The following is a 15,440-nucleotide window of genomic DNA, read 5'->3' as shown; positions in this document are numbered from 1 at the left end:
TATGCTTGGAACGAAATGCAAAAATTTTTTTTCATTATTGAAAATACTATTTTAAGTTTTTTTTGATTTTTCAAATTTTTTCCAGACCAATAATATGCATAAAAATAATCTATTTGATCCAAATATAACAAAGTCGTTTTTTTGTGTGCGAAATGTTCTCTCTTTCAACTACTTTTCTATGTTTGCTTCTTAAAATTTGGTGAATTATGAATTTTGAGATAAACTGAACAATTTTTATGAGCGATTTTTTAGCTTTGTTTTGGCAATAAGCTAAACTTCAGCATTTTAGTCTTATTTATAAGTTATGCTTACAGTGGTTTAGACTTATGCCTTCCAATCTTGTCAGCGATGGAAGAAATTTGGTAGATTATGCAAACCCAAAACTTGTTTGCTCCAAGCGCCGCAGATACCTTATTAGTGACTGCCTGCGTATTGGAACAAACAAAAATAGAATAATAAAATATAATGCGTTCTCATTTTTGAATCTTTTGATAATACCTAGAAACTTGTCCCAGTGTTGAACACGATTGTTAATTCTTTTTTAATTATTGTAGGTAAACGGAGAACGTGTTTTATCGGGAACAACACTTCACGATATTGAATTTATAAGAATCGGAAGATTTTTTGTTGCCAAATTTCCCTTCGATCTTGTAGTGAAATGGGATGGCATTGACAGGTACACTTAAACAGTAAAATTGAAATTTTTTGAAAATAACGCGAAAATTTTTGTAACCACAAAAAATGTATAAGATATCTAAAAGTGCGACACTTTATTTCCAAGAAGTTTATTTTGCCGAGATGATTACAAAATTTCCAAATTGAACTCCTCGCACTTTTTTATTCATCTTGACTATCTAGAATCACTATTTGGTTTTCTTGTTCCGATGTTAGTGGATATGTATATGAAAATACTGTATTATCGTTTTGCATAATATAAGTTTTTTAAGTTTCTTCTGAAATTAATACACTTTCGTCAAATTTGGATATGTGGAGCTAAGTTTTTTTGTTGCTGTTGATTGTGTTATGTTCTATGTGCCCAGGTTACGAACAGTTTCCACCACACACGCCACGCAAGGACGAATGCAAATATAATGCATACCTTAATTATTTTTTATTCAATATACTCACTATTTGTAGATTACGTATTATGGCATGGGCAAGCTTGAAAGGAACAATGGAAGGTGTATGTGGCGATTTTAACGACGATCAAAGCAACGATTTTATGACTCCTGACGGTACTTTGGTGACTGAAATCGACGAATTTGTAAATAGCTGGAGAGTGGATGGATACGAGACTACTGGGTAAGTGTTTATATCGTTATTAGAGTAAATTCATCTTAGAATCGCTAATGTAATCTGTTTATTGTACATATTAAGAATTTTTAATTTATTGTTTATTTAATTTGACATGACGGCTACTTAACTCATTTTGTTATGCTGAATGACAATCCATATTCCATATTCCACCAATATCACAGGTGCGAAGATCCAACCACCGATACTCCAGATCACTTCTGTGGATCCCACGAACAATTAGAAGAATACAGACGGTCTTGTCAACTGTTGATCGATCCAGACAGTCCGCTTCGAAATTGCTTCGACATCACAAGCCCTAATTCAACATTCAACGATTGTGTCTTTGATATGTGTGCTACAAAGGGTGACCCAGCAATGAGAGAGAGAATCATTTCATCTTATACTGAAGATTGCAGAGAAGAAGCTGTTTCAGACGAAGTTCCACCCGGAAATTTGGATTTCAGGACGCCAGAAGAAGAAGGTATTTGAATCGTTTTTAACTAAATTACGATCACTCTTGCTACAAAAGAGTCTTATGGGGATATCATACAGATTTAAGTTGATTGGTCAGGATTTATGACTTAATTTATAAATGTTGTCAATTAATTCATTTTTGAGAATAATTGTAAGATTTTAGCCATTTTTATTATTTTTCAGCCGCTTTGTGCTCGGATAATTCACATTTTGAAAACTGTGTATCACCATGTCAACCTACTTGCAATGATAAGCATGGAGAGAAATGTATTACAAGTGGCGCAGTATCAACTGCATGTGTTGATAGTAAGTATCCATGATCTTTACTTTCTATAAGTATTTCAATTTTATATTCTAGGTTCAATTTATTTAAACGCTTGTTTTCATGATTTTATATCTGATTTAAAAAATTTCAGCTTGTGTTTGTGATGATGGATACTTACTATCTGGAGATGTATGCGTATCAGAATCAGAATGCGGATGCGAAGTTGATGGACGGTATATCGAGAAAGGTACGAACCATTTTATCTATTTTTTTTATAACACGAAGTCTTTGCTCTTCACAATTTTTTCGTTCTCATTCAACTAGTTTATGTAACACCACCTCATATGTTGCAGGGTTCACATACAATAATGACAATTGCACAGTACAATGTACTTGCCTCGGGGAAGGAGAACTGGTCTGTACAACACGTGACAAATGTCCGAAAGGTCAGCGTTGTAGATTCAACGACGAAGGTGCAAGGGCTTGCGTGAAACATATCAGAGTGAGTGGTTTTACACATCGAGTTAGTTTAACCAGGGGTTCAATACAGACTCAATTCCCGTATATAGTCTATTTCATATTCTTTTTATTTCCACTTTAGAGACGAGCAACTTGCAAAGCAGTGACTGATCCTCATTACCAGACCTTCGACGGAGTCAAATTTGATTCTATGGGGACATGTGCCTACATAATGGTTAGGTATGATCACATGCACAACATATAAATATATCTATTGTATTAAAAAAGATTGAAATTCAGAGAAATATTAATTTGAACTTTCTGTGACAGATCGAAGCAAGGCGCTGACGTAGAAAAATTTAGAGTCGTGGCTGTGAACGAGGCCCCTCCTGAAAACCGAATTGTATCTCACGTTAAGGAAGTTCATATTGATGTCGGCAGAGATTTCAGAGTATCTTTTTCTGCTGGTCCTGTGGTCAAGGTGGGATTATATCTGATCAATGACCTACTGTTTGAGACTTATTTGGTCAACTTTTTGAATCATATTTCTGGCTTCACAATGTGCGATTACTTTCACTAATGGAGGGCTCTATTTTATAGATAAACGGAGATGTTGTTCTACCCGGCACAAAAGTTCGAAATGTACAAATTCGTAAAGTTGGTAAATTCACAGTAGCTGAGTTTGATTTTGGTCTCGTAGTCAGATGGGATGGTATCGATAGGTAAACTTTTTTTTCAACTATTTTGTTTCATTACCAGGTTATTGCTATGCATGTTTCATATCAGGAGAGTGCTCTTAGATGCCTTGTATGAGATTCATTCAGGTACACGTGTAACAGAAGTTCCATAAACTTGTATTGTATTTTAAAATATCATTTCTACACAATCTGATTCGATTCGTTCAGCATGAATGACACTTTTATTATTATTATTCGTTTCTTACTGCTGTCTAGTTTCTGTACTCAGAAATTGAACGCGTTTGGTAGTCTCAATGAACGATTTTGTCAATGACAGATTACGTGTGATGGCGTGGGCTAAGTTGAAGAACAAAGTCGAAGGTTTGTGTGGAGATTTCGATGATAATCCTGAGAATGATTTTACAACACCGCGGGGAAAGCTAGAACCAGAAGCTGATAAATTCGTAAGACATTGGAAAATTAACGAATTTAGTGAAGAAAGGTAAGCAGTAAATCAAAATATCGAAGGGTTTGTTAGTGATAAACTGATAAAGTCAACACTGATAAAGACACTCAATTGTTGGGGAAAATTAATTTATGTAAACAAAATACTGCGTTAAATAAACAAAAGCAAAAACATCCAATGTTATGCCAGATTTAGTGAAGAAAGGTAAGCAGTAAATCAAAATATCGAAGGGTTTATGAGTGATAAACTGATAAAGTCAACACTGATAAAGACACTCAATTGTTGGGGAAAATTAATTTATGTAAAAAAAATACTGCGTTGAATAAACAAAAGGAAAAACGTCCAATGTTATGCCAGATTTTTGTTAGAAAGTGACAAATACTAATATTTGTTTTCAGTTTTAAAGCCTATTTATGACAAGCGTTTATAATATATTCGGTCGAAAAGTATACTATACTGTTAATTACAAAGTTTATTGTTGCTTCAAGAAAACATAAATACCTGTACATATTTCACATGCCGAACTAACATGTCAATTGTAAATTTTAGCTGCTTCTTGGATCCACCTCCTGGCACTTTAAACTCTTCAGTAGTGGACAATTGCGAACGGTTTAGTGAATACAATAAAATATGTTCGCAGCTTGTCAATCCCGATGGAAGTTGGAAGGCGTGTCATGACCGTGTTGCGCCGGAATCTTTCTACAATGATTGTATATTTGACTTGTGTGCCTTGGGAAAAAATGATGGCCACTATGAACGAATTGCTAGTGAATACACCGAAGATTGTCTTGAGACGGAGGAAAGACCAAACACCCCTAATATAAGTAAGATTTGAATAATATTAGTTCATTTTGTCGTCACCAATTTAATAAAGTCCAAATTCTCGTTTCGTTGCGAAAAAACAAATTTGTGTAAATTAATCTGCAACAGCATTATTGTATTTTACTTGAAAGTTATTTTGAGGAAAAACATCGAACAAGTTGAAATATCACCCACTTTTAATGAACTTGTTAACGAAGCATCCTATCAGTAAATCTTGGATTTCCGTCTTGTTGTAGTGAAACACTTGTCGATATGGGTTATTTGTTGACCTAATTTCGTCTTCTGCGAATAGTTCTTTATTTTAAGCTATATTTAAATTTTCTAGCTGAAGAATGTCCCGACAAAATGATTTCCATGGTACCTATGGAGCAATGTCAACCAACATGCGACGATCCTGATGCTTCAATTTGCAAAGCTAACAATTCACTAGGGGACCAACCCGTGTCCGGTAAGTTAATCATAGCAAAGAATATAAATGTATTATACGTGTTTGCATCTTAGTTCAGATGAATTGAAAATAAATGGGCTTTCAAATATATAATAAATTTATCTTATGCATTGGATTTACTTATTTATGTTTTTTTTTCTTTCAAATTTTAGGTTGTGCTTGCAATCCTGGACTTGTCTTATCAGGCAGTAAATGTGTCACTCTCGAAGAATGTGGTTGTCTCATTGATGGCAAATACAGAGAACAAGGTATGCGAAAAATCCTAATTTTAAAAACATTAGTATGTCTGAAGTAGACCAAACAATTGAGCAATGTGATCACTTGTCCAATCAAAATTCCACCGAAGTAATCATCAAAACTATAACTATTTAATAAAAACACCAAATAATCAAGATCTACTTTTTGAGACAATGACGAAAATTTTTTATTGATCAAATTCTGTCACTGGATTCCATTTGTATCAACAGCAAATCAACACAATCGACCATGCTAAAGTCGGACTGGATTGTTTTCAGAAGTTAGGCGTTATTTCCCTTTTAAAATGTTAATAACGATCAAGGCAACAAAATTCTCCGACCAGCATATAAGTGTTTGACGGGGTTCTTATTGAAATCACAATATATTTTGAGAAAAAATGAAAATAGTTTTTAAAATTGATTATAGTGCAAGCCCTATAAACCACTACAGTTCTACTATATACTGAAGTTTTCAATGAATTTAGGTTTCCGATATTTGAATAGTAAATGCGACATCGTATGTGAATGCGTAGGCGCCGGTGACGTAGTTTGCCTTCCAACGGATCCTTGTAGAACAACTGAGAGATGCACAAAAGTCAATGAAAGATATCAATGCACACCGCATATACGAGTAAGACTGATATAATTGCTAATTATTAACTTATAGAATCAATTAATATTGTAAAATTATTATTTTTCCAGAACAAGGCGACATGCAAAGCTATCACAGATCCTCACTACACAACGTTTGATGGAAAGACGTTCGATTCTACCGGAACATGTGCTTACATTATGACACAGTCAGTATTGTTTTTATTTATGTTTAAAAATATTCCTATCGCTCTATTGATATAATATTGTATGTATGTCTAGGTCATTTAAATGAGATGTTTTTGTGAGTAAATCAGAGAGAATGCTCAGATAACTAATATATTTTAGAGGATCGACTTTTCATTTGTGTTTCATTCATTATTATTTTGCATCTTCGCGTTTTTAATTTCGCGACGTTGGTTTCTCAACAGATCAATTCCATCAAGCGATGCTCCACGTTTCCGAGTTACTGCTTCGAATGAAAGATCGTCTTCGTTACAATCAACATCTTCAGTTAGACAGATTATCGTCGAAGTTGGAGACGATTTTAAACTAAAAGTTTCCAGAAATTTGAGAGTTACGGTATGCAATTTGCTCACTGGCGCTTTTTGGAATTCAATACACAATATATTGTTACTTAATTAGTACCGACGGATCGAACTTAATGAGAACTGATCAATTCCCAGTAAAACTGTGTAATTTTCATTTTACTTCGTATTTTCTGTGCTGTTTTTTCTATTTACTGGTAGAAAAAATAAACTTGACTTGACTCCATATTGGGGGCCGATTGCTCCGTAGGTGAAAGCGAGGAAAACTTTTCAACGACATTGCTTTGAAGAGTCATGGAAAGACAACGAAATTAATATTGAAGAAACAAACTATTGAAATTTACGTAAAAAGCGATTATGATTATAATTTGATATGTTATTCATTTGTATGAATGCATTCGCACAAATGCCTAGTATATATGTTTTAAATGTCCAGATAAAAAAGTTACCTGTCGAGCTTCTTATGTCTAGATAACCGCCATCATCAAACAATCATAAAACCACACATTGTTAAGAGTTGCATACTTTTATTCATAATAAACATTTTATATTTTTTTACGTCAGATCAATGGAAAGGTGTACAATCCTGGTTCTACGATACAGGGTGCAACTATCCGCAAGATTGGATTATTCACAGTTATTGAATGGGACTTTGGATTGGTAATCAGATGGGATGGAAAAGACAGGTATGTTTCAAATTTTTCCAGGTCAACAGCACATGTACTTAATATTTGATATAATAATCTTCGATTTTCAACACAGACTCAGAGTAACCGTATGGGACGATCTCAAGGGCAAGGTAGAAGGAATGTGTGGTCGATACAATGATGATATGGACGATGACTTCACCATGCCAGACGGCCTCATTACCAACGATATGAATGATTTCGTAAAAGGCTGGGAAATCAAAGAACATTCAGAAAAAAAGTAAGTGAAGATTGTCCACTGCAAGAGTCCTGTTTTCTTTATCAGTCTTCAGAGATTTCTTGTATACAACGAACATATGTTATATTCCTTCCTAAGTAAAATTACATTCAATTGTTTGATTTGAGAACACGACTTTGTTTTTTTATTGGGCACGTTTTGGTTTACTGCTTTTTTTTTTATTCTTCAATTAATTTAGACATAAAAATGTTACCTGATGCTAATACAAATAGACACATTATTGAATACTGATAAATGTTTACAATTCCATATTGCAGATGCGTGGTCGAGCTTGATGACGTTCCTGATGACTGCAATTCCCCTGATGTACTTTCCAACTATCAGGATCAGTGCAATATTGTTTTGGATACTGAAGGGCCGTTTGCAAAGTGTCACCGGGTAGTAGATCCAGCTCCAGCGTACAGGGCATGCGTAAACGACTTATGTAGAACAGATGGAGACATGAACTACAAAGATAGAGTTTTGTCATCATACACACACGATTGTCTCGAGTTTTCAAAGGGTCCTGATCCGTGGAGGTCGGACGAAAAAATGCGTAAGTTCGATGGTCGCTAATACTATCACGAGCACATATTGTAGTTGAAATAACGTATTCATCAACGTTACGCGGCATGTATGTATATATATATATATATATATATAAACTTACGTTTTATTTTGATTTAAACATTACAATGTTTTGGATTTTAGCTGTAAAGTGCGGAGCAAACAGCAAATATTCGAGATGTATGCATCAATGTCAACCTACATGTGGGGATCCCGACGCATCGATTTGTAAGAGGAAGTTGCCATATCTTTTGGGAGACCACTGCGTTGAAGGTAAATATCTGACGCGATAAAATAGAAACGAAACAAGTGATTATTCTGGGTGAAAAAAATCAAAAACATTAATTGATTTCATTTTTATTTTTAGGTTGCGATTGTTTGGACGGATTCTTCCTTTCTGTTGGCAAATGTGTTCCCGTAGAAAAATGTGGATGCCTGGTTGATGGAGTTTATTACGCGAGAGGTACTAGTCTCATTTCTAAATTTTGATATATAGCTCAGTACTTAGTGTATATCACCGATAAAACTAATTATTTTTCAATTAACAAATACTAGATAACAAATACTAAAAAGTTTTTATCATTTCCAAGGCTTCAGTTACAAAGAAAATGAGGATTGCACAAGAGAATGTAAATGTGTGGGTCAAAATATTTTTGAATGCAAGGACGTCGACGATGGATGTCTATTGTCAGAACGCTGTAACCGAGCTGCAGGAGGATATTTTCAATGCATGCCAGGCACTAGAGTAAGCAAAAGTTGAACTTAAAAGCGGAATATTAATGTTGTAATTCATATTTAAACTCATATATATATTTTATACATTTATATTCTTGAAAAAACTTTTTTTTTTTTTATAATATTTCTGAATATAAATAATTTATACAGAATTTGGATTTTATTGTTTGGAAACAGTATAAATTTGATTATTTAGACTACATTTCAATTTTTACTTGATCATGAATTTCTAACATTTTGACGGTGTTTTTGTGAAATAGTATGTTTTGGTTTCAGCGTCGTGCTACTTGCAAAGCTATAACGGATCCTCATTACACATCGTTCGATGGAAAGAAATTTGATTCACAGGGTATCTGCTCCTATACAATGGTCAGGTAGGTGACAATTCTATTTTATTTAAAGATGTAGTGAATCAATTTAAATACTATTGTTGAAATTAATTAATCGTATTGTCAATCACAGGTCAAAGGTCAGTTCTGCAATTGACCCATTCACCGTTGTTGCCGTGAACGAACAACCTTTGCCTAACATTACTGTGTCCAACGTGAAAGAAATTCATATAGATTATCGTGGACAAAGATTGTCAATGTTTAAAGGCCCAGTCGTTGAGGTATGCAAGAGGATAGTGGGAATTGAAAAATCTATTCCCAATATTGATATCTCATTGTGGTAGGAACAATAGTCTAACTATATTGACTCCGCAAGCTAATGAATTCGGGTTCGATCCTTATCAAGGCCCAAACACAACCATTTTAATTTATGTTGTGAGAGTTTAGGTATTTCGAATTTCACTCATTTAAATCCATTAGATTGCGCCAGATAGTTTAATTGTACAGATTCTTGTTAGGGAAAAACAAAAGAACAAATCTCAGAAATACAATCCTGGGGTGGAATATTTAATAAAATCAGACCATATAAAATTCTGTTTATGTATATTAGTTATTCTCGTTTATCTCCCAACAAACTAAACTTCACTGTTTGTTTGCATAGCTCAATGGCGAAGTCGTACAGACTGGAACATCTGAATCAGGAATGAAACTTATGAAAATAGGAAGATACATGTCAGCCAATTTTGACTTTGGTCTTAACGTCAGATGGGATGGATCAGACAGGTGAGAAACTTAAAAATGTGGTATAATAATCCATTTAGAGGAATCCAAATTTGTTTTGAGTAACTATCCTTTATCAATTCATCTTTTACAAAATTTAGAATTATGAACCTTTTTACAGATTGAGAATCTCGGCAATGGGAAATTTGAGAGGACAAGTGGAAGGTGTTTGTGGTAATTTCAACGACGACCCTTCAGACGATTTGACAAATGGCTTTACTGAAGAAGTATTCGAAGAACCAGAAGAGTTTGTTAATTCGTGGAGAGTAGAGGGTTATAACGATGAGTGAGTATAATTGATACCCATGTATATGCAACCCAACAGTTCGTCGCTATTCAGTTAGCAACAGTCTTAAGTAGTATTGAGGTTGAAAACAATTAAAAACTGTTTAAGGTGTATAAATAATTAGTGGTAAAACGCATTTTATTACAAAGTACTTACTTAAGTTCTGGTATAACAATTTCGGTATTCATTCACATGCCCGCGTTCAAACAATAATATTATCTAACCTCAATCTTATTTTAGATGTCCCAGCCCTCAGGCCGATTTTCTCGTTGAACGTCCAGTATTTGAGTGCGGAGTGGAAGAGATGATCCAAGCTGAACAAGCTTGTTCCGTGCTAATAAATCCTGATGGTCCACTGAAGAATTGTAAACGTTTAGCTGATGCAGAATCTGTGTACGCTAACTGCATGCTGGACATGTGCGCTTTCGTAGGTGACGAAAAAATGCGAGAAAGAGTGATTTCAGACTACACTGAGGATTGTAGACAAGAAGGAGGAGATTTAGATAAGAATTGGAGAGAAGAAGCTAACCTGAGTGAGAGGATATTTCTTTCTGAATAATAATTAATCTTATTAGTTTAGTTCACAATTCAGTAAATCCCTTCTTTCAAAATAATGTATGACTATATGTTATTTATTTTGCATCATTCTCTCGAATTACTTTCTGAAACTTCTTTGTTTTTCACAATATTCTCTCGAATTCGGCTAAACTTAGAATTTGATCAGCGCCTCTCTTATATATTACTCTCATACATACTTACATTTTTCATAATTGCTTGTAATAAACAAAACAAAATTGTATTTAGCTGATGTGCCTTGTCCGACTAACAGCCACTTTGAACCTTGTATGATGCAATGCCAGCCTGCGTGTGATGATCTTGATGGTTCACAATGTAGACTGAGTGATATTGGAAATAACTGCGTTGAAGGTGAGTTATAGAATAGTATATGAAATAGAATCATTGCATCATTGTATTTATGGATCTAAACATACCATATTAAATATTTTAGATATTATTTTTGCTATGAATTGTTTTTTGTTCATTGATATTTCGTATATCGCCAGTAACTATTTTGAACATTTTTAGGTTGTCACCCTGATGATGGATTTGTTCTTTCTGGAGATGAATACGTTCCAGTGAGCCAATGTGGATGTGTTAAGGATGGGCGATATTACAAGGTAGTTATAATTTATCAACTAGGGAAGTTGGGTAAGCTGAAATTAAAGATTCGACATTCAGTCAGCTCATGTGGTCTCTTTCATTCAAGCGATTTCTGGCATGGGACCTTCTTTAAAGCGAAAAAGGCATGAAAACAAATATGAAAAATATACCTTACCCATGTATTTTTATCTTTTTTGTGCTCAAATAGAGTATTAATAATGAATCTATTTTAATATGACCTCTTTGTACTATTTTTAGAGCGGAGACATATTTTACACTAAAGAGTGTAAGACGCTGTGTGAATGTAATGCTGGAATAGTTACATGCAATGCTGCAAAATGCGGTAGAGAAGAGGAATGCGCTATCAATGGAATTGGAAAATTGGACTGTATTCGAATCGGTAAGTTTCGGATAATCTCTGCAATATAGGGAAGTCTTCAATATCACGAAGCGAGGCTTCCAACAGGTTATCATATGAATCGGATAAAAATTAGTGGAATGTTGTGAATGCATTTGCAATTTCAAGTAAATAAAATACTTAATATGACATTGCGACATTTTAACTATATTTTTGACGTTCTTACTTTATTATTATGACATGAAACTTTATTGCAAATGACGTTTATCTGTGAAAACGTCTTTCTTTCCACTTAACGTCCTGATCCTTTTTAGGGTTATTTTATTAGGAATTTTAAAACAAAAATTAAACTTGGACCAGATGGAAAATGTCATTATAATATACAATTTCAATCTGATATGTGATGTATAATAATTTTTAGAAACATCTACATGCCATGCTTGGGGAAGCACTCACTTTTCTACCTTTGACGGAAATAATTATGACCTCAATACTCAATGTCATTACGTCATTGCGAAGAGAGAATTCGAACGTGGAAATCCCCGTAGTAGATTGGAATCATTCGTTTTGACGGCTAACATCCAACCGTCATCTGACAATGATAAACTCACTGTACTGAAGAATATTCGTCTACGACTTCCAGGACTTGGAAAATCAATGCTTCTAAAAACACAGGCACAGGCACGGGTATAATACGTTTAATGCTTTTTTGTTCCATATTTTCATCATTTCCAAGTCGAAAGCCTAGTTCACATGAACTTTTGTTCTGCGACTCGCAGGACTTCGCCGTAAACCAAAGGTAGACAAACGCAAAGCACGAATCATCCATGCATTTTAATTTATCCTTTTGCGCTATCAAATTGCTTAGAGCACGTTTCATTTTGATTTGAATTACAAGCTTTATCAATCGGCACAGCAATGAAATTATATCTTACATGCATGGTAAATGTAGCATGGAATCAGTGTTGCTTAATTTTTCAAAAAAATGATTATTGTGCTAGCATTTTCGACTTGCGCTTCTTCGACATTTGGCAAAAAAATTGGCGAAAATTCATTTCCATGAAATATCCAGTCATTTAACTTTTCACTCATTTTCATCTCTTCAAGTGGTGAAACTTACATTGAGAATTGGATATTTTAATCAAGTAAAGCTCGTTTGGCATCGCGCCCACTTTAAACACAAACACGATTCTTTGATATAATTCAAATTTTGAAGAAAAAAATACATTATCCGCTTGTCGAATTGAAAATCAGCATCAAACTCTGGCCATTCAAATACTCATACAGGATGATGTTACACTTTCAATCTTTTATCATACATGTCGCAATAATTTACTCTCTTTTTGTTTACTTTGCTTTTCTGCTTATTATTCATTTTGCTTAATCAAATATTTTAATTGTGTTATTTTCTTTATTATTTTTTACATACGCAACATTACTAGACATTGAAAAATATCTAATTTTACAATGCCCATGATAGTCCTAACAATAGCAACAAAATTAGATAAAATCCTTTCTAATCTATCAATATTCAAACACACGTTAAAGGTTGATGGAAGAAGTGTCTACAATTGGAGAAGCGCTGATGAGGATCGCATGATAACTGTGGATCGCAGAGGAACGTTTACAGTCTTGAAAACTTTCTTTGGATTGGAAATAGCTTTTGATGGGAGTAATTTGAGAGTAACCTTGCCATCGAGGTTTGGAGGAAAAGTAAGATTTGTTTATGTTCTTTTTATCTGGGTTGTGATAGAGAGAAGTATTCTTGACACACCAGAGAATGTTTGATTGAATTATTTATTTGAATGCAAAAAAAACAATCGCACAAGGTCCAATTCTAAAAGAAGATCTTATAGATATAAACTCAATAACAATACTTATTGACCCAAATTGAAAGTAATGAAATAAAGTACCGTTCGACACAATTTGAAAAATATCTATTCTAGACTGAAAGTAAATACTAAACGCAAAGTTACAACCGGCAAACATTCAAACGTTGTATATGGCATTTCTAGTGTCCTATATTGCTTATTTTGCCAGATATAAAATGAATAACATGCTATATTTATCCAAATATCAATATATCACGTGGAAATGATAGTGTTAGTTACGAGGACCACTATTGCGAAAACAAAAATTTATCATATTTATAGCATCTATCTAAATTTAAGAAAAAAGAATTTTTAATTTTTCGTTAATGTTAATTTGAAGACAAGTTTACATACATCATGTCATGTTGCATCAATAAAAACATGATTACATTTAGGTCAGAGGATTGTGTGGTAATTTCAATGGAGATCCGATTGATGACTTGAACTTAGACGACGGTACTTTGAACAATGACGTCGCCGCGTTTGCTCTCGATCAAAGAGGACAAACATGCAGACCACCCGTCTCATTACCTCCACTAGATTGCTCTGTTGAAAACGAAAAGAAATTGTAAGCATAGGAAATGAAGCTTAACAAAACCTTCCACATAAAAAGCAATTATTTACCTGAATAATTAATTTTATAATCATTCATGCTGGTCGAAGCCGTTATCCAGCGATCGACATCTTCGTATATCATATGATTATCGTCTTAATGCATTTTCCATTGAAAATATATATATCTTGGTTGTTGAAAGACTTGTACTAAATTCAAAATATCCTACTGAGGTATGTTATTCATACACAAGAGGCACCCTGACTTTTGTTTGAAAAAATCATGTGTTTCGCGAGTGGTGATGAATATAGCAATGACAATGTATCATTTTTATTTTATTTTAATATTTTTTTTCCAGCGGAGCATCGGACCACTGTGGAGCTATTATGGATCCCAACTCCGAATTCGAGAATTGTAGTTCGAAGCTAAAAGCAAATGAGTTTTTCGAAGCATGCGTTCATGATGTATGCAGGTCTGGTGGAGACAAAGACGTATTGGCTGAAGTGATTTTTATTTATATTTATAGAATAAAACAGTTGGTTTTACTAAAATTGTAAGGCCAACGTCAAGATTGGATAAAATTATAATTAATTTTGTCATTTATTGATTTAATTTTATTTGATTTGCTACTTATTTTTTTTAGCAACAGTATATTCGTAATTATAAAGAATAATTTTTTTAACGTATTTCTGTACATTTCTGTTATCGATCTACTGTCTTTTACTAATTTACATTATATATTACATAGGCTCTCAAAGCCTACGCTCACGAGTGTATGGCCATAGATACACCTGTGTGTAATTGGAGAAAGAATTATCAATTGCAAATCGCTTGTCCAGTTAACAGTCACTATTCGGGATGCACAAAAGCATGCGAAGAAACTTGCGGCACGGCTTCAGAGAAAGAGTAAGGGTTTTCAATTTATTTGCTGCTAAGTTTAGATCAAATTTTAAAATCTGAAAATTTAGTTAGTTGCAGTATATGACATTTGTTCGATTGGAGCCAAGTGTTCAACTTCAAGTAATGCTTTCACATAAATACATAACTCCTCAACGTTATTGCAGGGAGCAACGATTGAATAAAAAATGTTTATTACAGATGCAGACATCAACAAGTTGAAGACTGCGTTTGTGATGAAGGATATATGAGATCGAATGGACATTGCTTGCCTAAGTCAACATGTGGTGGCTGTGTTGTTAACAGGAAACTCGTTCCCACAGGTATAAAACTCTTATAGACAGCGCATGGCAGCTGGACATGATATTTATACAGTATTCCAGTATTCATACAGTTTGTTCTATTGAAAATAGAAGCTGAAGAATCAAGTATCAGTTCCTTTTCGTTTTGCAAGTCAAGTTGCACCAGCTTTAATTAAACCATATTTTGTATCTAATATATTCATGACCTTTTCGTCTCTACTTTGTGTTCTCATTCCCTCAAAATTTGTTTAGACGAACTAATATATTATGATTTTGTTTTCATTGCCCTTTGGTATCAAAATTTCTAAGATGAATGATCTTTGTTATTTTCGTCTGTAAAATTTCACTGTGCCAATCTATTTCTTGAATTGTTTCAAGTCTGATATAAGCTTGTG

The 15,440-nt window shown here is 33.9% G+C and overlaps 1 protein-coding gene across 3 annotated transcripts in view; it reads left to right on the top strand.

The window, feature by feature from the left end:
- LOC120335852 (IgGFc-binding protein-like) overlaps positions 1–15,440 on the top strand; it is a 49,924-nt gene that overhangs the window by 28,665 nt on the left and 5,819 nt on the right. For 2 of the 3 annotated variants that reach the window (XM_039403466.2, XM_078109715.1), the window contains exons 36-71: positions 555–676; positions 1,138–1,302; positions 1,479–1,777; positions 1,954–2,076; positions 2,187–2,282; positions 2,389–2,537; positions 2,637–2,734; positions 2,825–2,975; positions 3,095–3,216; positions 3,509–3,673; positions 4,187–4,461; positions 4,785–4,907; positions 5,060–5,155; positions 5,629–5,774; positions 5,846–5,943; positions 6,166–6,316; positions 6,847–6,968; positions 7,045–7,209; positions 7,485–7,762; positions 7,918–8,046; positions 8,141–8,236; positions 8,364–8,518; positions 8,785–8,882; positions 8,971–9,118; positions 9,499–9,620; positions 9,739–9,903; positions 10,144–10,436; positions 10,708–10,830; positions 10,990–11,081; positions 11,323–11,464; positions 11,844–12,109; positions 12,971–13,135; positions 13,689–13,861; positions 14,205–14,349; positions 14,595–14,752; positions 14,945–15,066. In XM_039403466.2, coding sequence (XP_039259400.2) covers positions 555–676; positions 1,138–1,302; positions 1,479–1,777; positions 1,954–2,076; positions 2,187–2,282; positions 2,389–2,537; positions 2,637–2,734; positions 2,825–2,975; positions 3,095–3,216; positions 3,509–3,673; positions 4,187–4,461; positions 4,785–4,907; positions 5,060–5,155; positions 5,629–5,774; positions 5,846–5,943; positions 6,166–6,316; positions 6,847–6,968; positions 7,045–7,209; positions 7,485–7,762; positions 7,918–8,046; positions 8,141–8,236; positions 8,364–8,518; positions 8,785–8,882; positions 8,971–9,118; positions 9,499–9,620; positions 9,739–9,903; positions 10,144–10,436; positions 10,708–10,830; positions 10,990–11,081; positions 11,323–11,464; positions 11,844–12,109; positions 12,971–13,135; positions 13,689–13,861; positions 14,205–14,349; positions 14,595–14,752; positions 14,945–15,066 — 5,536 coding nt within the window. The remainder of the gene's footprint in view (positions 1–554; positions 677–1,137; positions 1,303–1,478; positions 1,778–1,953; positions 2,077–2,186; positions 2,283–2,388; positions 2,538–2,636; positions 2,735–2,824; positions 2,976–3,094; positions 3,217–3,508; positions 3,674–4,186; positions 4,462–4,784; positions 4,908–5,059; positions 5,156–5,628; positions 5,775–5,845; positions 5,944–6,165; positions 6,317–6,846; positions 6,969–7,044; positions 7,210–7,484; positions 7,763–7,917; positions 8,047–8,140; positions 8,237–8,363; positions 8,519–8,784; positions 8,883–8,970; positions 9,119–9,498; positions 9,621–9,738; positions 9,904–10,143; positions 10,437–10,707; positions 10,831–10,989; positions 11,082–11,322; positions 11,465–11,843; positions 12,110–12,970; positions 13,136–13,688; positions 13,862–14,204; positions 14,350–14,594; positions 14,753–14,944; positions 15,067–15,440) is intronic. The other variant, XM_039403467.2, reaches the window with a different exon arrangement.

Source organism: Styela clava, chromosome 2 (genome assembly GCF_964204865.1).
Source record: "Styela clava chromosome 2, kaStyClav1.hap1.2, whole genome shotgun sequence".
Lineage (NCBI taxonomy): Eukaryota > Metazoa > Chordata > Ascidiacea > Stolidobranchia > Styelidae > Styela > Styela clava.
Note: the sequence above shows the minus strand (reverse complement) of the source record. Positions and strands in the feature narration are given on the sequence as shown.